This window comes from Tenrec ecaudatus, chromosome 6 (genome assembly GCF_050624435.1).
Source record: "Tenrec ecaudatus isolate mTenEca1 chromosome 6, mTenEca1.hap1, whole genome shotgun sequence".
Taxonomy (NCBI): domain Eukaryota; kingdom Metazoa; phylum Chordata; class Mammalia; order Afrosoricida; family Tenrecidae; genus Tenrec; species Tenrec ecaudatus.
The window spans coordinates 74,780,455-74,808,141 of record NC_134535.1 but is presented as its reverse complement, the minus strand read 5'-3'; the positions used below and the strand labels follow the sequence as shown (position 1 = coordinate 74,808,141).

The window sequence follows — 27,687 nt, the reverse complement described above, 5'->3', positions numbered from 1 at the left end:
GAGGAGGCCGCCGGATGTGCCAAGCTGTTGGCCAAGAGAATGAAGGAGGCCAAAGAGAAACGGTCGGAACAGACTGCCAAGAGAGGGTGGCTGTCCTCGCTGAGGGCTTGCACCCCTAGGTCTGAGTCCAGGCAAAAATAAAACAGCCGTGAATAAAAAAAAAAAGAAGAAGAAGAAGAAGATGTAAAGAATGGCCAGTCACTGTACCAAAAAGAATGAGCCCACACTCCGCCGTTTCAAGAGGCCGCATATGAGTAAGAGCCAATGGTACTGGAGGAAGAAGTGAAGGCGCTATCCAAAAAGAAGACTCCAGGACTTGGTGGAGTACCAAGTGAAATGTTTCAACAAGATGATTAATCACTGGAAGTACTCATTCCTCCTGCCAGGAAATTTGGAAGACCATTATTTGGCCAATTGACTGGAGGAGATCCATATTTGTACCCATTCAAAAGAAAGGTGACTTGACAGACTGCTCAAATTAGAGGACAATATTATTGCTATCTCATGCAAGTAAAATTTTTTCTGAAGATCATACAACAACAGTTGCAGTAGTATATTGACAGGGAGCTGCCAGACACTCAGGTTGATTTGGGAAGAAGCAGTGGAATCAGATATCATTGCTGATGTCAGATGGATCTTGGCTGAAAGCAAGAATACCAGTAGATATTTACTTGGGTTTTATTAACTATCCCAAGGCATTCAACTATGTGAATCATAACAAACTGTAGATAACCATGAGCAAAATGAGAATTGCAGGACATTTCATTGTGATTGTGAAAAACTTGCCCATGGATCAGGAGACAGTCTGGTGAAGAGAACAAGGGCATAGTGCATGGTGTAAAATCAGGAAGGGCAGGCATCACGGTTGTATTCTCTCACCACGTATGATCAATATTTATGCTCAGCAAATAACCAGAGAAGCTAGAATATATGAAAAAGAATGTGCCATAGGATTGGTGGAAGGCTTACTAACATTTAATTTGCAGAGCCTTGCTTTCTAACCTTGCACTTCCACTTGCTGATGAAGATCAAGGACTGCAGCCTTCATATGGATTACAATTCAACATGCACACTGCTAGAGATAAGCGCCCACAACACAGAGAATCCAGGATGGATAAACCTCCCCAGGGCCAACAAGGAGAGTAGAGATACCAGGAGGATTAGGGGAGGGTGGGGGGAGAAAGTGGGAATAGATCACAAGGATCAACCTCTAAGGGGGGGGGGCGAACAATGCAAGAGTGGGTGAGGGGTGATGGAGGATGATGTAAGATAGGAAAATAATAATCTATAACTTATCAAGAGTTTGTGAGGGAAGGTAGGTTGGGGAGGGAGGGGGAAGAAATGGGGAACTGATGTCAGGGGCTCAAGTGGGAAGAGAATGCTTTGAAAATGATGATGGCAGAATATGTCCAAATGTGTTTGACACACTGGATGAATGTATGGATTGTGATAAGATGTAAGAGCCCCAATAAAAATATTTAATAAAAAAAAAGAAAACCAAGATTCTCACAACTGGACTACTAGGCAACATCATCATAAACGAAGAAAGGATCGAAGTTGTCAAGGGTTTCATCTTGGTGCATCCATAGTCGATGCTCATAGAAGCAGCATTGAAGAGATCGAAAGACAAATGGCGAGTCTGCTGCACAAGACCTCTTTAAAGTGTTGAGAAGCAAGGATGTTACTTTAAGGACTAAGGCGTGCCCGACCCCAGCCTGTGCCATTTTCAGTCACCTCATATTCATGTGAAAGTTGGACATTGAATAAGGAAGAGTCGATGCATTTGAATTGTGGTGGAGAAAAATATTGAAAGTACCATGGACTGCTAAAAGGACAAACCAATCTGTCTTGGAAGAAGTAAGGCCAGAGTGCTCCTTAAAGGTAAGGATGGTGGGACTTCATCTTACTAGGAGTTATCCCTCCAAAAGCCAGAAAAAGCTCTTCTTCTTGGTAGAGCTTTCACAGTACACATTTTTTTTCCTGCAAGGCGAGCATCTAGCAACTTGCTCTGGGTTTGTGCACGCAGTGGCATTTCCTGGGAAAGTTTTCTCTGGTCACTGAATTTTTTCGTAAAAGCAGTTTTACTCGAATGATGCTTTTTGTGATGGCAGATTTAAGAGAACAGCATGAGGCTGTGAAATTGTGTTTCCCGCTAGGGAAAAGTGCTGTAGAAACTGTAGTGATGCTGAACACAGTTTATAAGGACAGTACTATGGGAAAAACTTCAAGTGTACAAGTGTTTTTTCTTGTTTCAAAAAATGTGAAATGTTGATTGTTGAGAAACCTTGTTTTGGACATCGTCAACTTCCTGAATGGATGAAAATGTTGAGTGCATTTGGAGTTCATTCCACCAGGTCAGATTGTTAATTAAGTTTTCTATTTAGAGGTTCTGAAAAGATAGTGTAACAGTGTGGAACAAAAAAAGGCCTGATTTGTGGCAGACTGGTTTTGCCAACATGACAATGCACCTGCTCATGCAGCCATCTTAGTGTTCAGGTTTTGGCAAAAAAATGGCATGTCTCTCTTGCCTCACACCTCTGACTCACCTGACCTCACTCTATGTGGCTTCTTTTTGTTTCCCTCAATGAAGAGGGACATGAAAGGACTGGGATTTGAAGATGTAGAAGAGGTGAAGAAAAATAAGAGGTGCTGTCAACCATCCAAAGAGATGAGTGTGAAAAATGTTTCCAAGAATGCAATTGCAGATTTGACGGCAGTCTGCCATACTACCTGCCAATCCTGGGAGGTGTCCACAGCCTGCTATTTTACCTACAGACTTTTGATTCCTTAAGCTTCTGCAGCCATAAGCCTGCTTCATCTGACTGGCATATTTAGGCTCATCAGCTACATGGGCCAAGAGAAATCTCCAACCTAACATATAACCCACAGACTGGGAACTTGCCCACCTCTATGAGGCATTTCCTCAATATAAACCTTTTTTGTCTCGAAATAACAGACATTTGTTTTCTCAAAGCTCAGGAGATTAGAAGTCTAAATTCAAGGTGTGAGTCTACTGGGGAGTCTTTCTTTGTCTACTTTGACTCCAAGAAATCCCCATTTACATCTTTCTGTGTGTTAGAGTTTGTAGGCTGTTGTCCCCATGCAAGCGGCTCTGTGTCCATTCTGGTCTCTTTATAACTCAGAAGTGATTAGGTCTTGGACCCACCCCACTCAGGAACTACTTAATTCATATAACAAAGAACCCCATTTTTCCAACCAGGATCACATCCACAGGTAAATGAACTGGGATTTCAATACATATACTTGGGCTCTGTTCAATCCATAACAATCCCATTGTTCAGGCTTTCCTTTCTTATGGTGGATGGAAGTTTACAGAGAACACTACTTTCCCATTCAACTAAATATACACATTGTTAGCGAGCGAGACCCTCACCCAGACCACTCACTGAAACAGAGATGGAAACAGTAAAGCTTTATTCAGACAGATTCGAATCTGGGCTCTCACCAGCAACTGAGGCAGGCTCAGTCTGTAAGGCGAGAGCCCTGAACAGCATTAAAGCAGAGGTATTATACATTTTTTGTGGGGCGTCTTGCCAAGCAAGGGGTGGGGGAAGGCAAGTTCTTGTGTGAAACTGGCAAAGCATTCTCAGGAAGGTGAAACAAAACAGTTTTTAAGTCTAACAAAGTAAGTTCTACATTTAAGGACAGTTTGTCCCCAGTGGTCTGCCAACCGATACTGTAGGAAGGCTAGGCTGCTTCTTGGAGCGTAAACATCCTGGGCTACACCTGTTTCAGGCTGCAATTTAAAAATTTTCCATCTCTGACGGGGGGGGGGGGGGGGGGGGGGGGGCTGGGAGGGTGGTGACCTGCCTGTTAGTGTTACTGGGCACCCATTCCTGACTGGGCGGTGGGGGGTGGGTGGTGACCTGCCTATTATTGTTACAGGGCACAGTGTCACACACATGTGCGACATTAGTTGTAATGTCTTCAACATAACACTTTTCCTACTTCTCCCTGGATTCCCCACTTCCATTCATCCTTCTTTCCTGCCTTTTCTGCCTTCTGGGCTTTGCTTTGGGGCAAATGCTATTCTTCATTTCATGTGGTTGATGGTTCTGAGGAGTGTGCTCACAGATGCTTTTGTTCATTTTATAAACATGTTATTGTTTGGTTTAATGCTGATCCCTGGCTGGAGGTGAGTTTAGTTCCAGGGTTGGAGCTTGTCTAAAGACCAGCCTCTATCAGGAAAGTAAATCTGAAGTTTTATGATTTCTAATTGTGTTGTACATTTTTCTCTTACTCTGTTACTCAGGACCTTCTGTTGTGATTGCAGCCAGAGAGAAAAGGAGTGGTGGCCAGGCAAGACCTGGTTTTTCTGATTTAGCTAGTGGGTTGCTGTGGTTTGCATGGTTTGTTAGTCCCTTGGACCAATTGTTTCTTTGACTCTTGATTTTCTTCACTGTTCTTTGCTGCAGACACAGAAAGACCAGTAGTTTCATCTTAGATGGTTACTCACAGCTTAAAAAATTTTAATAAACCATTATACCGGGGGCTCGTACAACAACCCATACATCAATTGTATCAAATACATTTGTACATGTGTTGCCATCATCATTTTCAAAACACTTTCTTTCTCCTTCCATACATCAATTGTATCAAACACATTTGTACATATGTTGCCATCATCATTTTCAAAACATTTTCTTTCTACTTGAGCCCTTGGTATTGGCTCCTCTTTTTTCTCTCCCTCTCCCACCCTCCCACTCTTGTGGACCCCTGATAAATGATAAATTATTGTTTTCATATCTTACACCATCTGCTGTCACCTTTTCACCCACGTTTCTGTTGGGGGTCGGGGGGGGGGGGATGTTATACATCGATCATTGTTCCATTGTAGTCAGTCCCCACTCAGAAGCTTTTAAGAGCCTGGTCACCACTCACCAAAGTGAGAATATGGTCTTTGTGGGCTATGTTATGCCAATTGACCTAGTTAAGGTGACTAGATGTCCCGTTTTTTTGGCGGGACAGTCCAGATTTTTTTAACAATTTGTCCTGCGTTCCGCGGCATTTTAAAAAAGTCCCGATTTTTGGAAAGAATGCACGACAAGCTAGGGTATATGGTTTTCGGCTGCCATGTGGCTACTTCGCCAGGATATGAGTTTTTTTTTTTTTTTTTTTTTTAACTTTCTATAATATTTTTATTATTTTAAATATCATTCTTAGGACCTGAAAATAGGAACAATACAAATGTGGTGTCCAGAAGCCACTGCAACTCGGGCTTGCTGGTCCCTCCTGTGATGGTGGGGGCGAGCAGTGGCTGTCTCTTGGCGTGGCCCACAGACGGCCCAGAAGCATGGGCTGGTGGGCTTGTTCTCCAGCACTCGCCCGAGGGGCTCTTGTGAACGCTGGCGCTGCAGAGGGGAAGAACCCAGGTGAGGGCCGACTGAGCACGCACAGACTTCGTGTTCTGTGTGAGGTGCTGGCTTGACTTGGGACTCTTCCCTGGAGCACACGTTTAGGAATGCCTGTCTACACTCCCACCACCCAAGACTCCAAAGTTAGTTCCATAAAACATTTTATTGTAAAAATATAAACAGGGGTTTTTTAACAGAAAAGACATGGTATAGTCTTTTACAGTTTAAAAAAAAGGCATATTTGGACAAAGCATTCTCTTGACACATTAAAATGTAACATGCGACTCAAACTTCATGTGTAGCTCAGGCTCCATCGAGTTGGGGTTACAAGACTGAACTTCAAAATATACAAACAAAAATTCATATACAACTGCCGCTTAGGGAGGATTCCAGATTGATCAGCAACTTTAGACACTGAGCAGGCGCTTTGCCTCTGCAGCATCAGAGCCGTAGCTGGCCCGCTGCTTTGGGGTCACTTCCTGTCGCCTCTGTGGGAGGGGCTGCCTCCCTCAGGTGCGCTGGCTTGGCCTGGGAGACCCCAGCTCCTCGAAGGCTCTGGAAATGTAGGAGACCCAAGTCCAAGAGCTATGTCTTTGAAGCAGTGTGGCAGACCAGGCAGGTCTCGCCAGGCTGAGCTGCGAGGGACTTAGGAGTCGGCTTCGTCGTCCTCCTCACCGTCCTCCTCTTCCTCCTCGTCTTCCCTCATCTGCTCCTTAAGCATTTTCAGGTACTTACTGGCTAAGATCTTCTTAGGCAATATGTCTGCAAGAAACTGGAAGGCGTCGGCCTCCTGGGTGGCATGGGCCAGGTCACTGTAGGACAGCGCTCTTCGGTCCCGCCCACCGCCATGCCGGTAGGAATAGTTGGCCAGGTACTGAACAAAGAGCTCCGTGGCCTTGGCCGTGAGCACCAGCGCCTCCTGGTTAATGCTGGACACCTCGGGGGAGCTCTTCATGATGACTCGGATTCGGGACAGGGGCAGCGACACGAGTCGCTGCTCCCCGCCCTTGTCTTTGCTGACGACCACGTCTGCCATCTCTCCACCCCCTGCCCCGGGGGTGGCGACCGCAGCAGACCCACGCGCGAGCTCGCCGCCGCCGACTCCGCAAACAAAGTTGGAGCTGGGCGCCGGAGCCCCGCTGCCCCATGGGAATTCGAGTGCTCGGAGGCGCGGCCGCGAGCGCCAGGATATGAGTTTTATCAATCGTGTCCCGCTGGTGTCTCGCTTTACCAATGTTAAAATCTGGTCACCTTAAAGATGTTTCCATAAAACCTGCTCTCCACAAGCCAGATCGACACTTTTCAAGGTCAATGTTTCCCATGAACATTGTCCTTCCCTCTCAAGAAGGAGTTTTATGTTTTAGGTATCTTAAAGCCAAAATAAAGGACATACCGTTAATCACTCACTCCTTTCCTTTCTCAGTATTCTCTGGGAACGGCACACACATCGTTAGGTAGCCAAGAGGAAACAGACAGCGGGTTGTCCCTCCCCTGTTTGCACACACCCCGATAAAGGAGGTTGGGGAGGGATCAGGCAAGCACTAGGCACCTATGAAGACCTTAACTGGGTATGCTCCAAATCAGGCCCCCTGAGCCAGGTGGACTTTACACCTGGGTGGCCCAAACTACACCCAGGTGGGCTTTATTTAGCCAATGGGGTCAACAGATACCTTTGCCCATGCCTTGCAGTCCTACAAGGTTGCCTGGGTTCAGTTGTGAGCCCCAACCCAGCTTCTGTGTGGTTTGGCACGCTTCCCTGAAATAGTCTGTCGAGACTGTAAAACCTGAAACTTCTGTCCTTCATAAAAACGCACTGGGATTACAAACCAGGCTTTGGCGTGAATGCTTTCTTGTGCAAACCGGACCATTACCCACTTGAGAAACTCACTAAAGGACTCTTATTAGCAAGCACTGACAATGCTTGCTTTTTCTCTCTTCTTTCCGTTGACCACCTGCTTCTGCTGTGCATGTAAAAGCATTGTGGAAATGCTGGTCCTGGGGTGGGCGTGCGAGTCAGCATTTCTCACAGGCTCTCAGGGGATGCCAACCCCACAGGTGGAACGATAAGAATACCGGGTCCCTGGGTGGTGCGAGCTGTTGATGAGCTTGGCCGCTAACCTTGAAGTTGTTGGATTGAGCCCACCCAGAGGCCCCTCAGAAGCAAGGTCACAGCCTGTGACCCCGTGGCACACAGTCCCACTCTGACACATGCAGGGTCACTGGGGCTCAGAAATGACTCTGGCAGCTTGTTTGCTTTGCTCTTTGATGTTCTCTGGGAAACCTTGCATAGTCCTCTTCCTTGGGTTTGCCATCAATCACCATGAGCTGAAGGAGCCCCGTGGCAGAGTGGGCTCCTTGAGCCGCTAACTGCAAGATCATTAGTTTGAACCCACCAAGCCCTCCGAGGGAGAAGGATGAGGCTGTCTGTTCCTGTAAATAGCACACGGGCAGTTCTCTCTGCTAGATGGTCTCTGTGAGTCCAAATGGACCAGCTGGCAGGGAGGTGATGTTGCTAACAAACTGTGGTAAAGAAGAGGGTAGGTGGAGCCCAGGAAGCCCTTCAGTGGGATGCATTGACACAGCAACGACTGTTAGGATGGGACAGGACCAAGTAGCACTGCTGTTCACGGGGTCACTGAATTGGAACTGGCTCCACGGCTCTGAACAACAACCTCGAATGAGCTGTGAGCTTGAGTGATATGGGGGCAGTTGGATTTTCCCAACATTTCCAATGTTATATTTGTGAGATCAAAAAAACAACAACAGGATGTGACATGCCTCCCTATTGCATTATGACTAAAAAAGAACAATTTTTAATTTTAATCCTCCTCTGGTTTATCAGAAAGACAGATTTAAGAAGGATATATTACTCTTTTTTTTTAAACTTTTTAATTTTTTTAAATTTTAACAATTTATTAGGGGCTCATACAATTCTTATCACAGTTCATACATATACACACATCAATTGTATAAAGCACATCTGTACAGTCCCTGCCCTAATCATTTTTTTCTCCTCTTTTCTTTTTTTACATTTTATTAGGGACCCATACAACTCTTATCACCATCCATACATATACATACATCAATTGTATAAAGCACATCCACACATTCCCTGCCCCAATCACTCCCAAAGCATCTGCTCTCCACCCAAGCCCCTTGCATCAGGTCCTCTTTTTTTTTTCCCCTCCCTCCCCTTTCCCCCCTCCCTCATGTGCCCTTGGTAATTTATACCTCGTTATTTTGTCATATCTTGCCCTATCCGGAGTCTCCCCTCCCCCCTTCTCTGCTGTCCCTCCCCCAGGGAAGAGGTCACATGTGGGTCCCTGCAATCAGTTCCCCCCTTCCAACCCACCCACCCTCCACCCTCCCAGCATCGTCCCCCACACCCTTGGCCCTGAAGGTATCATCCACCCTGGATTCCCTGTACCTCCAGCCCTCACATGCACCAGTGTACAGCCTCCGTCCCATCCAGGCCTGCAAGGCAGAATTCGGATCATGGTAGTTGGGGGGAGGAAGCATCCAGGATCTGGGGGAAAGCTGTGCTCCCCATCGGCACCACCCCGCACCCTAATTAACCCATCTCCTCTCCCAAACGCTTCCACGAGGGGCTCTCCATTGGCCGACACCTGGGCCCTGGGTCTCCACTCTGCACCTCCCCCTTCACTCAATATGGTATATATATACATATACATATACACATACATACACACACTTATATCGTTGTTGTTTTTTTTGCATGATGCCTTATACCTGGTCCCTTGGCACCTCGCGATCGCACTGGCCGGTGTGCCCCTTCCATGTGGGCTCTTCCGCCTCCGAGCCAGATGGCCGCTTGTTCACCCTCAAGCCCCCAAGACCCCAGACACTATCTCCTTTGATAGCCGGGCACCATCAGCTCCCCTCACCACACTTGCCCATGCACCCATTTGTCTTCAGCGATCCTATCATGGAGGTGTGCAGTCAATGATATGATTTTTTGTTCTTTGATGCCTGGGACCACTCAATCACTTCCATGTGGACTTTGTTGCTTCTGAGCTAGATGGCCGCTTGTTTATCTTCAAGCCTTTAAGACCCCAGTCATTATCTCTTTTGATAGCCGGGCACCATCAGCTTTCTTCACCACATTTACTTGTTCACCCACTTTGGCTCCAGCCGTTGTGTCGGGAGAGTGAGCATCACAGAGTTCCAATTTAATAAAAGAAGGTATTCATGCATTGAGGGAGTGTTTGAGTAGAGGCCCAAGGTCCTTCAGCCACCTTAATACTTGACCTATAAATATAGACACAGAGATCTATTTCCCCATCCTCCTATATATATTTGCATGTACATGTCTTTGTCTAGACCTCCATGAATGCCCTTTGACTCCTAGCTCTTTCCTCCATCTCCCTTGACTTTCCTCCTGCCCTACTACCATGCTTCATTGCCAGATATATTACTCTTTTACCAAGGTGAGTAGCTCCAGTAGAAAATCTGCCAGATCCACGAGGGGTTCAGTGCCGCCACCTACCCCTGGCCAGAGCCCGAAGGAGAGCCAGTGCAAAAGCATGCTGGTGGATGGTGACATGAGGCTGGAAGATGCAACCACAGGGTGGACCATGCAGTGCTGAAGATGAAGGGCACCGAGCTGAGAAGCTCAACTCCACCACCACCCCAACTTTGACCAGAACCGGCAAGTCCACTGCTGGCTTCCAGAACACCATCTGCGGGGGAACAGCCTCCACAATCAAAAGAGTCAAAGGGGCGGTTGTGCAATTGAGGGGTCAACTAGAGACATCAGACAAAATAAAGCATGCAGGTGCTCACCTTCAGGACCATCATGACTTAAGGAGGCAGATCCACCCAGAGAGAGCCAATATATTTCCAACCAAGGCTTATAAACACTCTAGGGGCATGCCAGTCCCCCTAATGACAGGTAACCACATGCATAACAGGAAGGGGTTGTACAATAGGCATACACGTGACAAGAAGGCAAACAATAAGATAGGCATACTCTAGAATCAAGATGGCAGCCTAACCTTGGTGTCCCTGAGTTGGCTTGACCTCTTCTTCAGGGGAATAATCCATTTTCCTTATCAGAAGGGAGTGGGCCCTCTTTATAGTGGAACAGACAGTAGGGGCTGATTGCCTTAGATGACTGATAACCTTGAGGCAGATAACCTTTAAGCAATTGACCTCCAAGTGTGTAGTCAGTGACCACGTGCTTGCAAATAGCACCTTAGGTTTGGCATGTATTTTGGGGGGACGTCCTCAGGAATAGTTTTCCACAATTGTTAAAGCTTACATGGGCAGTTGCCAGGAGAAAAACCCAGTGCCTTACACCATCATCACCTTCCCCTTGCTGTTCCTGGACTGTGAGCATGGTGCCGGAGGGCTCCTGACTGCCCTGTGGATGGTCCTGAATGAGAGGAGGTTGCTGGTCTAGAAGCTCAACAACAAGATCTGGAATACCTTCCAAAGATGCTACCTGATCCTGCCCATGGACATCTTCTCCATCTACAGCAGTCTCTTCTACAGCGACCGCTTCTCCAGTTTCTCCACATCCCTGGCTCCTAGTAGAGTGTCTGATCCCTGTTCAGAAATGGCACCTGGAATGACCACACAGTGGAGACAAACGCTGTCTTACTGCTGGATCCAACCATGCCAGGTGTGTACTCTGGAAATCCATACCTGTTTGGGATTGCTCAGATCTGGACCATTGCCCCGCAACAAGCTCACCTGCTTGCATGCCTGTCAGATGAAGATGTCGGTCATCCTGGGAATGGGCCAGATGGTGTTTGGCAGGATGCTCACCCTCTTCAATCATGTTTGCTTCAGAAAAGCTGTCAACACCGCCCTGCAGTGTATACCCAGATGATTTTCATCCTGTGTCTCTTTGGGTACCTGGTCTTCATGATCATTTTCAAATGGTGCCACTACAATGTGCACATGTCCCAGTGCGCCCCGCCTATCTCATCCACGTCATCAACATGTTTCTGTTAAACCAAGGATGACTGGTCCAGCTCGCCGCTGTCTGAGCACCATTGAGAAGTCCAGAGTTCCTCTGTGGTCCCGGCTTTGATATGCATGGCTTGGATGTGCCTGATTAAGCCATTCATCCTTTGAGGCGCCACCACACAGCCCAGATGCAGACGTCCCTGGACCAAAGAAACTGCACCAAGAACGTTGACAGTAACAACACCAAGTGCCCCGTCAGGGCTGATCAGAAGGCTTCTGCAGGGGTCTACGGAGCCCAGGACGACCAGGAGGAAGAGTGTAACTTTGGAGGTATCTTTGTCCACCAGGTGTGCCATCCACACCATCAGTACTGCCTGGGCTGCATCTCTAACACAGCCACCTATCTGCATATGGGGGCCTGAGCCTGGCCCATGCCCAGCTCTCTGAGGTGCTCTGGACCATCGTGGTGAACACCGGGCTTTGCCAGAGAGGCTGAGGAGGGTTTAGCAAGCAACGAGTCTTCCTCCAATCCTGACGCCAAATAATTCTTTGTGTAGTCCAGCTTCTTGAAGTGTTTGATTGAATAAGTATACAGATTGAATAAGAAAGTGATAGAAACTTTATGCACACTTTTGAATTTAAACCGTGTTCCGTTTGAATGACTACTTCTTGGTCTATGTACAGATTCTGCACATACAAGTTCAATAATCCTTTGAATGAAAAAAAGTTTATTCTTAAGGTGGGTCAGCTAATTAGGATGCGACAACCTCTTTCTTGCATAAGCCACACTCCCAAATGCAGTCCCTGCACAGTCAGCTTTGTTTCTTCAAAGTAGAACGAGAACTGAAGACTTCCGTGAGTGTGGAAGACATTGAATGCAGAATTCTAGTTGTTAAAACAAAACCCCAAACTTCTCAGTTGCCTCTGCTATGATGAACTTAACCTTATTAGTAGCAATTTTTTTACAGTCACATTTTATTAATTGTGTGGCATTTAATTAACTTCCATGGTTCAACAAAAACCATTATAATTCACATAAGCAGATATGGGAGCATTTCAGAGGTGTGTAGAGCATATGAGGGGAACAGAAGTGCTTAGATGTGTTAGGCACAGCTACTAGTTACAAGTGGTCACCATATTATAAACTTCACTGGGCATGCTTTATGGTGGTGTCAAGTTGTGGGCCAATTAAGAGGTGGTGAACACAATAATAAAAAAGACAAGTCACCCCATTTAAAAATGGGCAAAGGATCTGAATAGACACTTCACCAAAGAAAATATACTAATGGCCAATCAGTGGCCAACATACACATTGCTCATCCTCATGGGCCCAAAGGGAAATATAAATCAAAACCACAAATGAGATAACACTTCACATCATCTTCTAGATTGGCTGTGATTGAAAGGGCAGTTAAGAATAAATGCTGGCAAGAATGGGGAGAAATGGGAAGCCACATACACAGCTGGTGGGAATGTGAAATGGTGCAGCTGTTTGGAACACAGACTGGCAGGTGCTCAAATGATTTAAACATATATAATATATGACCCAAGAATTCCACTCGTAGGTACATACCCAAGAGAAGTAAAAACATGTTCCCCCCAAATGTGTACATAACTATTGCTGTCAGTGCTATGCATAATCGTCCCAAGTGAAAATGACCGATATGGCCATACACGATGAATGGATAAATCAAATGAACTGCTCACATTCAGCCATAAGAAGGCACTTTGATACCTACAGACTCACAAACTGAGCAGGTGTGGGAAGGGGAATGTTACTACACCCAAGAACATACATAGGTGTGATAGGATACTCTTACATATGTGTATATAGCTATAACTATATCCACGAGTATAGTAAAGCATGCAGGAGAAAAGCTATGAAAAAAATCTTAGCCCTAACCAAACACATTGAGGGGATGAGTCAATGGATCCAGAGTTTAGAACCATAGTCTGAAGGTGGGATCTACACAAAACTCACTGCCATTGAGTTGATTCTGACTCACAGCCGCCCTATAGGACAGAGTAGAAAGGTCCTGTGGGTTTCCCAGACTGTAAATGTCCATGGGAGCAGAAAGCCTCATCTTTCTCCCTCAGAGTGGCAGGTGGCTTGAACTGCTGACTTTGCAATTGGCAGTCCGACACGTAACCTACGCGTGATTTTTCAGCCCAGGAGGTAAGCTTCTTTATGGTTGAATAATAATAGCTCATTGTATAGGTCACATCACATTTGATTTACCCATTCATCATCATTTGATTAGCAGCCAACCATATAGTGGCATCAGAGCTCCTCAGAAGTAGGGTGGGAACATTGATAATATTGTGCTGCACAGCAAAAGAAGCCAATTCACACTATATTTTTATTTCCTTTCATTTACATCAAGTATCCAGAAAAGACAACTCTGTAGAGACAAAAAGTAGAGGAATGGTTGAAGGTAAACAAACGGCCATCTAGCTCAGAAGCAACAAAGCCCACATGGAAGAAGCACACCAGCCTTTGTGATCACGAGGTGTCAAAGGGATCAGGTATCACGCATCAAAGAACAAAAAATCTTATAGTGAATGAGGGGGAGAGTGCAGAATGGGGACCCGAAGCCCATTTGTAGGCCACTGGACATTCCTTTACAGAAGGGTCTCAGGGAGGAGATGAGCCAGTCAGGGTGCAATGTAGCAACGATGAAACATACTATTTCCTCTTGTTCCTAAATGCTTCTCTCCCCCTCCCCCCACTGCACTATCATGATCTCAATTTCACCTTGCAAGTCTGGCTAGACCAGAGAATGTACACTGGTACAGATAGGAGCTGGAAACACAGGGAATCCAGGGCAGATAATCCCTTCAGGACCAGTGGTGAGAGTGGCAATACCGGCACTACCGGGTAGTAGGAGGGTGGATTGGAAAGGGGGAACCCATTACAAGGATCTGCATGTGACCTCCTCCCTGGAGGACGGACAACAGAAAAGTGGGCGAAGGCAGATGTCGGACAGGGCAAGATATGACAAAATAATAATTTATAAATTATCCAGGGTTCATGAGGGAGTGGGGAGTGGGGAGTGGGAAGGGAGGGGAAAAATGAGGACCTGATGCCAGGGGCTTAAGTAGAAAGCAAATGTTTCGAGAATGATGAAGGCAATGAATGTACAAATGTTCTTTACACAATTGAGGTATGTATGGACTGTGATAAGAGTTGTATAAGCCCCTAATTAAAAAAAGAAAGTAGAGGAATGGTTTCCTAGTGCTAAGGAGGATGGGAAAATTGAGAGATTGCAGCTAAGGTTTTCAGAGTTTCTTTTTTTGGGGGGTGGGGGAAATAAATAAGAGTTTCAGGGTTTCTTTTTGTGGGTTTCTAAAGTTGATAATGATTTTTGCACAACTGTGAATATTCTAAAAGCTATAGAATTTGATGCATGTTGGTTGGTAAATTGTGTAATATGTGAGTGAGATCTCAACAGAGCTACTGAAAGAGAGTACTTCTAGTCATTTCAGACCATTACCAGCTACATGGATTTAAGCTACTTCAAAAATGTAAGAAAATCACTTTGAATTGATTATTAGAGTATCCCAAGGGATATTGTGTTTGCGCTCCCAGATTTGGGAGTAATGACAGCATTTAATGTGGTCAATAGAGAATGATGTTGATATAGTTTCATTGCCCTTTATAAGTTTTCATTATTATTAGAACCAACCATCAACACCAATATTCCTCTTAGGCTGAAGTCAAGATAATGACTAAAGTTGATGAAAAACAAATAGAAGCATAAGTTATTGTTTGAAGTTATAAATGGTAGGGAAAAATACGATCACATTTAGACAGATGAGAGGGAGGGAATGTGAGGGGTAGGGGTGTGTTACCTAAATCCTTCGCTTCCAGGGCAGAGGGTTAATAGATGTTGCTTAAAATAGATAAATCATGGAATATGAGACTATTATTTAGACTTCTAGAGGCAATTATGAAAGAGCCCTGGTGGCCAAGTAGTTACAAGTTGAGCTGCGCTTTGAAACTGCACTTTCTCCGAGGGAGAAAGATGAGGCTCTCTATTTCCCTAAAAAGTTACAGTCTCAGAAACCCACAGGGGGTTTTACCTTGTCCTACAGTGTCCCTGTGAGTTGGAATCAACTCGATGGCCCTGCGTTTGGTTTTTTGGATAGAAGCAATCAAGAGGGAAATGGAAACCTTTAACAGAGGTGACATGGATGATGGAGGTAGATGGAGGTAGGCTTAAAGGTGGGAGGTCGGAGAAGGAACTGTTGCTTTTCATTACGAACCCTGCTTGCTATTAGGGTTAGTTTGTTTGCCTCAAACATACCTCACTTGACTTAAAAAAATTAATTTAAAGTTAGCAGAGCTTTTATTTTGTTAAATTTGTATTTTCTCATCCTGCGTTTATCCTGTTACATCATGATTACTATTTTGGTGCCTTCATGGATTCATTTGTTCATTCATTCATTCACCATTTATTTACTTATTTATTTTTAGGTGTATTGACATATAATTTTCATACCATACATTTCAATGGGTTAATCATTAAAACAAGATGTACAAAAAAACAACTCCAATCAAATAAGATGTAGAGGCATCACAACAATCAATTTTAGAATCATTTCTTCATTCTTTTACTCATTATTTTTAGCTACCTAGTTCTCCCCTAAAGAGTTTTTATTATTATTTATTTTTATTGTATTATTATTTTTAATTGTAATAAATCATTTTATTGGGGCTCTTACAGGTCTTATAGCAATCCATATACCAGTTGAATCAAGCACATTTGTACATATGTTGCCATTATCATTTCCAAAACATTTTCTTTCTACTTGCGTCCTTGCTATCTGCTCCTCTTCCCCCCCCTCCATAATAATTATTATTTTGTAAATAATTATATTGGGGCCTTATACAACTCTTATCACAATCCATCCATCCATCCATCCATCCATCCATTGTGTCAAGCACATTTGTACATTTGTTGTCCTCATCATTCTGGAAATATTTTCTTTCTACCTGAGCCCTTGGTATCAGCTCCATATTTTCCCCCTCCCTCCCCACCCCTCCTCATGAACCCTTGATAATTTATAAATTATTATTTGGTCATGTCTTCCACTGTCCAACATCTTCCTTCACCCACCCACTTTTTGGTTGTCTGTTCACCAGGGAGGGAGTTATATGGAGATCCTTGTGATTGGTTCCCCCTTTCTACCACACCTTTCCCTCACCCTCCTGGTATTACTACTCTCATTATTGATCCTGAGGGGTGTATCTGTTCTGGATTTCCTGTGTTTCCAGCTTTTATCTGTACCAGTGCATATCTTCTGGTCTAGCCACATTTGTAAGGTAGAATTGGAATCCTGATAGTGGGGGGAAGGAAGCATTAGAGAACTAGAGGAAAGTTGCATGTTTCATCATTGCTATACTACACCCTGACTGGCTCGTCATCTCCCTGCGACCCTTCTGTAAGGGGATTACCAGTTGCCTACAGATGGGCTTTGGGTCTCCAGTCCACACTCCCACTCATTCAAATTGATAGGAGTTTATTTTGTTCTTTGATGACTGATACCTGATCCCATCGACACCCCATGATCACATAGGCTGGTGTGCTTCTTCCACATGGGCTTTGTTGCTTGTTTACCTTCAAGCCTTTAGGAACCCAGACACTATATCTTTTGATAGCCAGTCACTATGAGCTTTCTTCACCACATTTGCTTATAGACTCTCTTTGTCTTCAGTGGATTATGTCGGGAAGGTGAGTATCATGGAATGCCAGTTTAATAGAACAAAGTGTTCTTGCATTGAGGAGGTACTTTAGTAGAAGCCCAATGTCCATTTGCTACCTTAACACTAAACCTATAAATATATGCCTGAGGAAGTTAGTTGATTGTGTGAGGCTGCCTTGCTTGTTCTGTGCCTCAATTTGCTAGCTACACTGCCTGTGGGACACCTAACCTATGGACTGTGTTGCTGTAATTTGAGGCCCCTTTAAGACATGCTTCGCCACACAATTGGACTTTACATCTCTTGAGCTGGGGACTGACTGTTGGTGACCTGGTTGACTGTTGGTGACTTGCCTTGCTGTTTGCTGCCTATACCGGGATAACCTGAATTCTCTCTACAGAGGGACTACCTGGCAGCCCTCAAGACTCGAAGGACTGCCAGTGGCTCACAACTCTCTCACGGGAGTAAGTTGCACTGAGCCATTTGTACTGCTTTATAATTTAACTTCATTTCTTGTATTACATATCTATCTGTATATATTTTAACAGTTCATTTCTTGTGTTATCTATCTATCTGTATAAATATATGTATAAAATTACTTGCAATCGGGTTTTGTCTCTCTAGAGAACCCTGTCCAACACATTTTGGTACCAGGAGTGCTTCTAGAGAAATAAAATTATTAATTTGGGTTTCTTAAATTGTCTCTCCAGCCTGATTAGTCTTAACACTAGTAATCCTACTTCAACACCCCAAAGCATGGATAAGTCTGCTACACTAATGCATGGTGTGAAATAGCGAGGTAATACCTACAGTAGCACCACTGATAGATGAAGTGCTGGTTAAAGGAGAAGCTCTGAGTGATCATATGTTTGATATTTTCCAGGATTTTTGTAAGGATGACAAGTATAGGGAAGCTGGTTGGCGGGTCCTTCTTACAATAGAAAGTGTGATTAAGGAGAGTGAAGGTCTCAGAGCCACAGAAGTGCACCTCAGGTGCAAACTAACGGATTTGAAAACTTCCATCTGTGCTACAAAGGAGAGCCTTCTCTCCTCTAGGGAAAGATGACATTGCTGCGAACCAGGTCCAGAGTCTCATTATGCGAGTGGCTGAATTACAACGGCAGCTGAATTGCAGATCTAGAGCAGTGTCTGATACCAAAGTAAGGGTATTGATTGGGAAAAGTTGGGACCCTGAAACATGGGATGGGAACATATGGGCTGATGATCCAGAAGAGGAGGATATTGAGCCCTTAGAAACAATAGATTCACCCCAGTCAATAGATCCACCCCTCCCAGCTGAAAGTATTAATTCACAATCTACACCTGAGCAGCTTAGCCAAAGTAGTCAAGTTGATATGCCAGGTGGGGCTGCATCAGCAGCATTGCCTGAGGGAGATGCCTTACAAGATATTGCTGAGAGCACCCAGGAAACACCCTCACCACCCATTATTTCTGCTAGACCTGTCACTAAAATTAAGTCTCAGAAAGCTCCTAAAGGTGAGGTTGAGATGATTACCCAAGAAGAAGCGCACTATACTCATAAAGATCTGCTCAAGTTTTCAAGTACGTACAAGCAGAAGCCTGGGCAATGTCCCTGGGAATGGTTACTAAGGGTGTGGGATACTGGGGCACGAAATGTAATATTAGACCAGTCTGAGTTTCTGGATATGGGACCCCTAAGCACAGAATCTTCTTTCAATGTCTCTGTGAGAGAAGGTGAGAGGATCTAATTCTTTATTTGGTTGTTTCGCTGAAGCATGGACTGTCAGATGGCCTAGATTAGACCAACTTGAAGCACCTGACCTACCTTGGTACACTGTAGAGGAAGGCATCCAAAGCTTAGAGAAATTGGTATGTTGGAATGGATCTATCAGGATATTCCCATAGACCCAAAAAGGGGGTGTCCTAAAGACATACCCTTTACCACAACCATAAGGAACAAGTTTGTGAAGTGGGCCCCAGCATCTCTTAAGTCTCCTGTAATTGCTCTTTTATGTGCACCGGGTTTAACAGTGGGCACTTTCCTAAGCGACCTCTGACATTTGCCCACAATGGGGCTGATTGGTCCCGTGATTGTAGAGGGCAGGTGTCAGCACTGAATTATCAGAGATAGGGTGGGCGTGGTTATAATAGAAAACAAGGTTTCTGCAGTAATCAAAGCAACCTGTCTTGTGTGGAATTATGGCATTGGCTACTTAGCCACGGTGTCCCTAGGAATGAAATAGATGGGAAGCCTACTAAATATTTACGTGATCTATACCGGTGGAAGAATGGTAGATCAGGTGAACAACAGAATTGATAGTTATGATCGCTCAATCAATTCCCAGACCTGAGCCAGTTTACAGACCCACAACCCCTTAAGTGAGGGGAAGACCAGGTCCCTTTGAAGGAGGACCCTGCTACATCACCAAAGGTCTAGTCTGTTAGTCTTTCTTCTAGCCTTCCCCACAGGGACCTGCGGCCTTTCCCAAGAGTGACTGTTCATTGGGGGAAAGGAAATAATCAAACTTTTGGGGGATTACTGGACACTGGTTCAGAACTGACACTAGTTTCAGGAGACCTAAAGTGTTTCGAAGGCCCGCCAGTCAGAGTGGGGGCTTATGGAGGTCAAGTTATCAATGGATTTTTAGCTCAGTTACGGATCACTGTGGGTCCAGTGGGCCCCTAGACCCATCCTGTCGTTATTTCCCCAGTTCCAGAATGCATCTTTGGAATAGACACACTTAGTAACTGGCAGAACCCCCATATTGGATTCCTGAAACGTGGAATAAGGGCTATCATGGTACAAAAGGCCAAGTGGACACTATTAGAACTGCCATTGCCTAGGAAAATAGTCAACCAAAAGCAGTACTGCATTCCTGAAGGGACTGCAGAGATCATCAAAGACTTGAAAGATGCAGGGATGGTGATTCCTACTACATCCCCATTTAACTCACCTATTTGGCCTGTCAAGAAGACAGATAGATCCTGGAGAATGACAGTGGATTATCGTAAGCTTAACCAGGTGGTGACTCCAATTGCAGCTGCCATTCCAGATGTGATTTCATTGCTTGAGCAAATTAATACTTCTCCTGGTACATGGTATGCAGCTATTGATCTGGCTAATGCCTTCTTCTCAATACCAGTCTCGAAGGACCACCAGAAGCCGTTTGCCTTCACCTGGCAGGGGCAACAATAGACTTTCACAATTCTCCCCCAGTGGTACATCTACACCTTATCAGTGGTACATCTGGACCTTATCAAGGTCCCTTTGGCCTGATGCCATAATTTAGTCCAAAGGGACCTTGATCACCTGTTTATTCCACAAAATGTCACATTGGTCCTTTATATTGATGACAATTTGCTGATTGGACTCACCATGGAGGATGTATGAAAGGCTCTAGATTCATTGGTACAATATCTGCATACAAGGGATTGGGAAATTAACCCAATGAAGATTCAAGCACCCTCCACATCAGTAAAATTTCTAGAGGTCCAGTGGTGTGGGGCATGTCAAGATATTCCTACTAAAGTGAAAGATAAGCTATTGCATTTGGTGCCCCCAACGAGTAAAAAAGAGACACAATGCCTAGTTGGCCTCTTTGGATTTGGAGGTAACATATCCCTCATTTGGTGTTCCACTTCGACCTATTTATCAAGTGACATAAAAAGCCTCCATTTTTGTGTGGGGCCCAGAACAAGAAAAGGCTCTTCAACAAGTTCAGGCTGCCGTGCAAGCTGCTTTGCCACTGGGACCATATGATCCAGCTGACACAATGGTGCTAGAGGTGTCAGTTGTAGATAAAGATACAGGGTGGAGTCTTTGGCAGACCCGTATTGGTGAATTGCAGCATAGACTGTTGAGATTTTGGAGTAAAGTCCTGCCATCCTTTGCAGACAACTATTCTCCCTTTGAAAACAGCTGTTGGCCTGTTACTGGGCCTTCGTGGAGACGGAATGTCTCACCATGGGCCACCAAGTCACCATGAGGCCTGAACTACCTATCATGAACTGGGTATTGTCTGACCCACAGAATCATAAAGTTGGACGTGCACAGCAACACTCCATTGTTAAATAGAAGTGGTATATACGAGATTGGGCCAAAGCAGGGCCTGAAGGGACAAGTAAGCTACATGAAGTAGTGGCCCAAATGCCCACAGTCTCCACTCCTGTCACATTACCTTCTTTCTCCCATCTGCACCAATGGCCTCCTGGGAATTCCTTACCATACTTTAAGTGAAGACCATAAAAGTCATGCTTGGCTTATGGATGGCTTTGCACGATATGCAGGTGCCACTCTTAAGTGGCAGATCAAGGAACTCACTTGATCAAGTACAGTGCGGCAATGGGCCAATTCCCATGGAATCCACTGTTTGTATCATGTTCCTCTTCATACTGAAGCTGCCGGCTTGATAGAGCGATGGAATGGGCTCCTTAAGACACAATTACGGCGCCCACTAGGTGGCAACAACTTGCGGGGCTGGGGCAATGTTCTCCAGGAAGCTGTATACACTGTAAATCAGTGGCCAATATATGGTGCTGTGTCTCCAATAGCCAGAATTCATGGGTCCAGGAAGCAAGGGGTGGAAGCTGGAGTGGCACCACTCACTATTACTCCTAGTGATCCACTTGCAGCATTTTTGCTTCCTGTCCCAGCAACCCTGTGTTCCTCAGGCCTGGAGGTCCTGGTCCCGAAGGAAGGAACTCTCCCACCTGGAAACACAGCACGGATTCCACTGAACTGGCAGCTGGGAATGCCCCCTGGGCACTTTGGGCTCCTCATGCCTTTGGATCAACAGGTCAGGAAGGATGTCACTGTACTAAGTGGTGTGATTGATCCTGAGTACCAAGGAGAAATTCGACTGGTGCTACATAATGGAGGTAAAGAAGAATATGTCTGGAATCCAGGAGATCCCATAGGCTGACTCTTAGTGCTACCATGCCCTGTTACTAAAGTAAATGGTAAGTTAGAGCAACCTAATCCTGACAGGACTTATAATGACCCAGACCCCTCAGGAATGATGGTCTGTGTCACCCCACCAGACAAAAAAACACAGGCAGCTGAGGTGCTTGCTCAGGACAAAGGTAATGTAGAATGCGTAGTAAAAGAAGGTAGTTCTACGTATTAGTTATGACCAGGTGATCAATTGCAAAAGTGAGGTTTGTAAGTGGCAGTGTATCAGATACAATTGGACTCAGTGTGTTTTCATTTATATATATGATAGATGATACATGATAAGTATAAGTGTGATTTCATCAATGTCCAGAAGTTATATAATTACATATATTATATAATTGTGTACGGGTGCCAGGTTGACAAGGGGTGGCTTGAGGAAGTTAGCTTATTGTGCTAGCCTGGCTGACAAACATATATGGGATTAATTGAAGGGTGGAGAGATGAATGGCTCAGCGAGCCTCGCCTTTCTTGTCTCTTGCTCTTTGATCAATGGACCAGTGTGAGGCTGCCTTGCTTGCTTTGTGCCTCAATTTGCAAGCTACACTACCTGTGGGACACCTAACTTGTGGACTGTGTCAATGTAATTTGAGGTTCCTTCAAGACCTGCTTTGCCACACAATTGAACTTTACATCTCTTGAGCTGGTGACTGACTGTTGGTGACCTGCCTTGCTATTTGTTCCCTGTGCCAGGATAGCTGGAATTCTCTCTACAGAGGACTACCTGGTCGGCCTCAAGACTTGAAGGACTGCCAGTGTCTCACAATTCTCTCATGGGAGTGAGTTGCACTGAGCCATTTGTACTGCTTTATAACTTAACTGTTCATTTCTTGTATTATAGATCTATCTATCTGTATATAATTTAACTGTTCATTTCTTGTGATAAATATATATATAATTATTATTATCAATCTGGTTTTGTGTCTCTAGAGAACCCTGTCTAACACAATGCTTGTATTTAGGCCTCTATAAATGTCCTTTGTCTCCTATTTCTTTCTTCTATTTCCTTTTACTTTCCTCTTGTCCCACTAACAAGTTCAGGCTTCATTTGGGTTTCAGTAATTCCTCTTTGTTACATTGCCCTTGATCAAGCCCTATCAGGCCTCCTATACCCTCCTCGCCATCAATTTTGGATCCTTGTTGTTCCCTTGTCCCTGGGTTTGTTAACACCCACTTCCTTTCCCCTGCCTCCCCCTCTCCCATGTCTCCCTTGAACGTCAGTCCCTTTGTTTTCTCCTCCAGTTTGTTTATCCTGCTTATCTTATCTAGCTAGACCTGCAGAGATAATAAAATGCACAAAAAAACAAGACAGAGCATAACAAAGCAACAATAGAAAAGAAAACAACAACAAAAAGTGACCAAAAAAAAGCTTGTAAATAGTTCAAAGTTATAAATAGTTGAAGTTCTGTTTGTTGACTTTTAGAAGCACTTTCTGGTGGAGTCTGATGGGGTGGCACGCCTTGGCCCCAAAGTCTATTTTTGGTATGCCCTTGGGACTTCCTTGCTCTGTTCCCCTTGTTGTTCTCTTGCACACTCTTAGTGTTTTGCTTTGGTGTGGTGGGGTCAGATTGAGTACAATTTCTGCACTGTGTCTCCAGTGTTATTCCCCATAGTGCTTTGGGTCAGTGAGGGACGTCGTGTATCGTAGTTGGGCTGGCCATGTGTTCCTGTCTGTGCATTGGCTGCTCTGAGCGGGAATATCGTCCTCAGGGCTTCGTGGGCCAGGATGTGTCCCACTCTCTCTTCCTCCTCCTTCATTTGCTCCCGTGTGTTCTGATCAGATACACCCCTCTCCCTGAACTGTAGCTTCAGTGCTGTCCTCTGAATAAATTCTTCTGGGGGGGAAGGGGTGCTGTCCATGTAGTTGGATTAGGACCAGCCCCTCAGACCTCTCTACTGATTCCCCCCATTATTATTATTACTAGTAGTAGTGTTTTAATACTTTTATTGGGAGCTCCTACAGAAACCATAATATTCCATAGTTCAATTGCACCAAGCAGTATTGTACAATTGTTAACACAATCAGTTTCAAAATATTTTCTTTCTTCTTGAACTCCTTGATACCAGCTCCCACTTTTCCCCTCCCTACCAAACCTTCCCCTAGGAACCCTTATTTGTTTATTGCCATATTCTAAACCTTCCAATATATCCTTCCACACACAATTCTATTGTTCACTCCTTTGAGTGGGGTTATACCATCATCAATGCTATTGGTTCCCTATTTCCCCCCTTTCCCAGGCTCTTCCCATGCTCTCAGGGAGCAATTACTCCTGTTATTATTTCTGACAGGTTATCTATCTTGGCGTGTTAGTCTGGGTATTTTAGAGAAACAAAACCACAGAAACTCAGGTATAAGAGAGAGTTTTATATAAAGGTTAAGTGTACATCAAGAAAAACATCTCAACCCAGTGCTGCCCAAGCCCACAAGTCCAACATTAACCATTAACCCATATGTCCAACACCAATCCACAAAGTCCTCCTCCATTTCACAAAACAGATGCAATGATGCCGACTGCAGGAGGAAAGCCAAGTCAGTGAATGTGTAAGCATCTCAGTGCTGGCTGGGGTCTGCACATGGGTGCTCCAGCACCCAAGGCTGCATCCAGCACTCAGGGCTTCACACCAGTGCTCCAGCACCCAGGGCTGAACCCAGGGTCCATGCGGCTTCTCCTTAGGGATGTCTTGCAGGAAGTCAGCCTTGCAAGCTGAAGCAGGGAACTGGCTAAGGCAGCTGCACCCTGGTCCAACCATCACAAAGCAAGAGACCCAAGAACTAGAAAGGTGAGGCTCACTGAACCATTTATCTCTCCACCCTTCAATTAATCCCACGTGTGTTTATCAGCCAGGTTGGCACAATAAACTAACTACCCCACTTGGCTTTCATGTATCAAAAGATCTTAAATATACAAATAAACATACACAAGTCTAACGTGATTAATGAGGTAAAACAAATGAAAACCATAATAGTAAGGGGAAGAAATAGTAAAGAACTAGAGGAAAGTTATGTTTCATCAGTGCTATATCACACCGTGGATTTATCATCCCTTCTCTGCGGCCTTTCTGAGAGGGACTGTCCAATTAACTTACAGGTAGGTTTTGAGTCTCCACTATATCCATGCTCCTTCACACTGATTTGGTAGCTTGCTTTTGAACTTCTGATACCTTTCCCTGTTGACACCCCATGAACACACAGGCTGGTGTGCTTCTTCCATGTGGGCTTTGTTGCTTCCGGGTTGGATGGTCGCTTGCTTACCTACAAGCCTTTAAGACCACAGATCCTATATCTAAAAGAGTTTTTCAATGAAAACAGAAGAGACTCTCAGTCTTGTGGATGCCACCATCTATGAAATGATCCATATGCCTGGGGTGGTGAGGGGAGGGGTGGGGGTGGGGAGGAAACTGAGTCCATGTCAGAGAGCCTCACAGACACCTCCTTGCTACCTTCCCCTCAGGCTTGCAGGACTCTGCTCTCCCCTGGGACGGAGTTGCTGCTGGATTTAAATTCATCCATGATCAGAGAGTCAGAATGGCATCAGCTGCTAATGGCTGTGGCCCAATGTTGTCTTTCCCAGTTGACTTCCTTTCATCTTCTCACTCAGACAGTGTGCACATGGGCAGGTGACATCAATGATCGATGTGAACATTTGTCTTTATATCATTTTTCTAAAGGATATAATGATGATTGATGCGAACACTTGTCTTTAGATAATTTTTCTAAAGGATATAATAGGGCGGTGGACACTGACATAGTCAACTCTCACTAAGTCCACAATAGTGCTTCTAGATGTCAGGGGTGCAGAAAATTCCACCGCCTTATTCCTCACACTTCTGTAAAACCAGTTGTTGTCATGGGATCGTTCAGACTCATGAGGACCCCAGAGAAGAGCTGTACTTTGTAGGTTTTTAATGGATGATTCTTTGGAAGAAGGTCACCAGACCTTTCTTCTGAGGTATGTCTGGGTGGACCTGAACCTCCAGCAGTTGAGTGCATTAACTTTTGCATTAACAACTTCCCCATAAAGGAGAAGATTATTTCCCCCTTCACTCCCCAAGAAATAGAAGAAGTGATGATCTGTTCGCTGATACAGGGAGAAAGAACTAGGTGTGTGTGGCTCAGTCTCATCCTCTCCTGGATCTGTCCTCTCGTGGACATTCTTCTCTGCTCCTCCAAGTGGCAAGTGTACCCAGGCAGGCCTTTCTCCTCCCGTCTCCACTCTCAGGGCCTAGTGGGTGTGAGGTGGTGATCTGCGTGTGTCTAACTGCTCTGCAGACAAACACTCTGTTGGGTTGGCCATCCCAAGGTCTAGTCTTGGGATTCAAACCAATCCAATGATCCCAGAACTAAACTGATGCTCTTTTCTCTGTCTCTTATTTGTTTTCTCAGGACTCAGAAAGGGAAGACATTCGTCTAAGAAAGTGGTGGTGAGTGCTAGCCTGTACCTGGAATCCCGGTTCAGGTAATTCGCATAACTGGATCAAATTTCAGTGCAAAGAAGTAGGATTCCAAGCAGCAGACCAGGGTTTGATTCCTGGTCAGTGCACCTCATGCACAGTCACCACTCTCGTGGAGGCTCGTGTCCTGCTATGATGCTGAACAGGTCTCACCAGACTTTCTAAACCAAAAGGGACCAGGAAGAAAGGCCTGGGCAACTACTTCTGAAAAAACAGCCAGAGCAAACAAAGAGGGAAGGAGACAGAGAGGAACACATCCTGGCCCAATGAGTCCTGAAGACAATATTCCTGCTCAGAGTAGCCAATGCGCAGAACGGACCTTAGGGCTGGCCCCATCACGAGACATGAAGTCCCTCACTGACCCATAGACCTACAGGGGACAACACTGGAGAAACAGTGTGGGAATTGTGCCCGATCTGACCCCACCACACTGGGGCGAAACATTAAGGGCATGCAACAGGGTAGTAAGGGGAGTAAAGCAATGAAATCCTTGGGGAATGCCAAAAATAGACTTTGGGGGCAGGGCATGGCACCCCATAAGACTCACCAGAAAACACTTCTAAAGGTCAACAAACAGACCTGGAATTATTGGTTGACCTTTCTTTTGCGTTGTTTTGTTTGTTCTGTCTTGTTTTTGTGCTTATTATTGTCTCTGTTTGTCTATCTTGATAAAATAGGCAGAATAAACAATCTGGAGGAGAAATCAGCAGGACTGATGGTTCTTGGGGGACACACGAGAAGGGGAAGTGGGGGAAAGGACGTGGTGTTAACAAACCCAGGGACAAGGGAACAAAAAGTGATCTAAAATCAATGGTGAGGAGGGCATAGGATGTCTGGTAGGGCTTGATTAAGGGCAATGTAGCTGAGAGGAATTACTGAAACCTGAATGAAGGTTAAACATGATAGTGGGACAAGAGGAAAGAACTAGGAGGCAAAGGACATTTATAGAGGTCTAAATATAGGCAAGTACATATGTAAATATATTTATGTATAATGATAAGGAAAATGTCTATGCAAATTTATTCATATGTTAAATATTAAGGTAGCAGACAGACATTGGGCCTCTACTCAAGTTCTCCCTCAATGCAAGAACACTTTGTTGTAATAACCTGGCATTCTGTGATGCTCAGCTTCCAAACACAATTGCTGAAGACAAATGGGTGCATAAGCAAATGTGGTGAAGAAATCTAGTGGTATCTGGCTATAAAAGATATAGTATCTGGGGTCTTAAAAGCTTGAAGATAAGCAAGCAGCCATATAGCTGAGAAGCAACAAAGTCCACATGGAAG

The 27,687-nt window shown here is 44.9% G+C and overlaps 1 protein-coding gene and 1 pseudogene across 1 annotated transcript; one reads left to right on the top strand and one right to left on the bottom strand.

Annotated features, from left to right (window-relative positions):
- Positions 1-5,519: 5,519 nt before the first annotated feature.
- On the bottom strand, positions 5,520-6,538 carry LOC142450874 (chromatin accessibility complex protein 1-like). Its single transcript, XM_075552809.1, has one exon. It carries the CDS (start codon positions 6,409-6,411, stop codon positions 6,022-6,024), a length of 390 nt encoding a protein of 129 aa, XP_075408924.1. The 5' UTR covers positions 6,412-6,538; the 3' UTR covers positions 5,520-6,021.
- A 3,412-nt stretch (positions 6,539-9,950) lies between these two features.
- On the top strand, positions 9,951-11,805 carry LOC142451446 (V-type proton ATPase 116 kDa subunit a 4 pseudogene; annotated as a pseudogene).
- Positions 11,806-27,687: the final 15,882 nt, after the last annotated feature.

Bases quoted from the DNA above. Each gene is read 5' to 3' on its own strand.
- LOC142450874 (XM_075552809.1), bottom strand. From the start codon at position 6,411: ATGGCAGACGTGGTCGTCAGCAAAGACAAGGGCGGGGAGCAGCGACTC.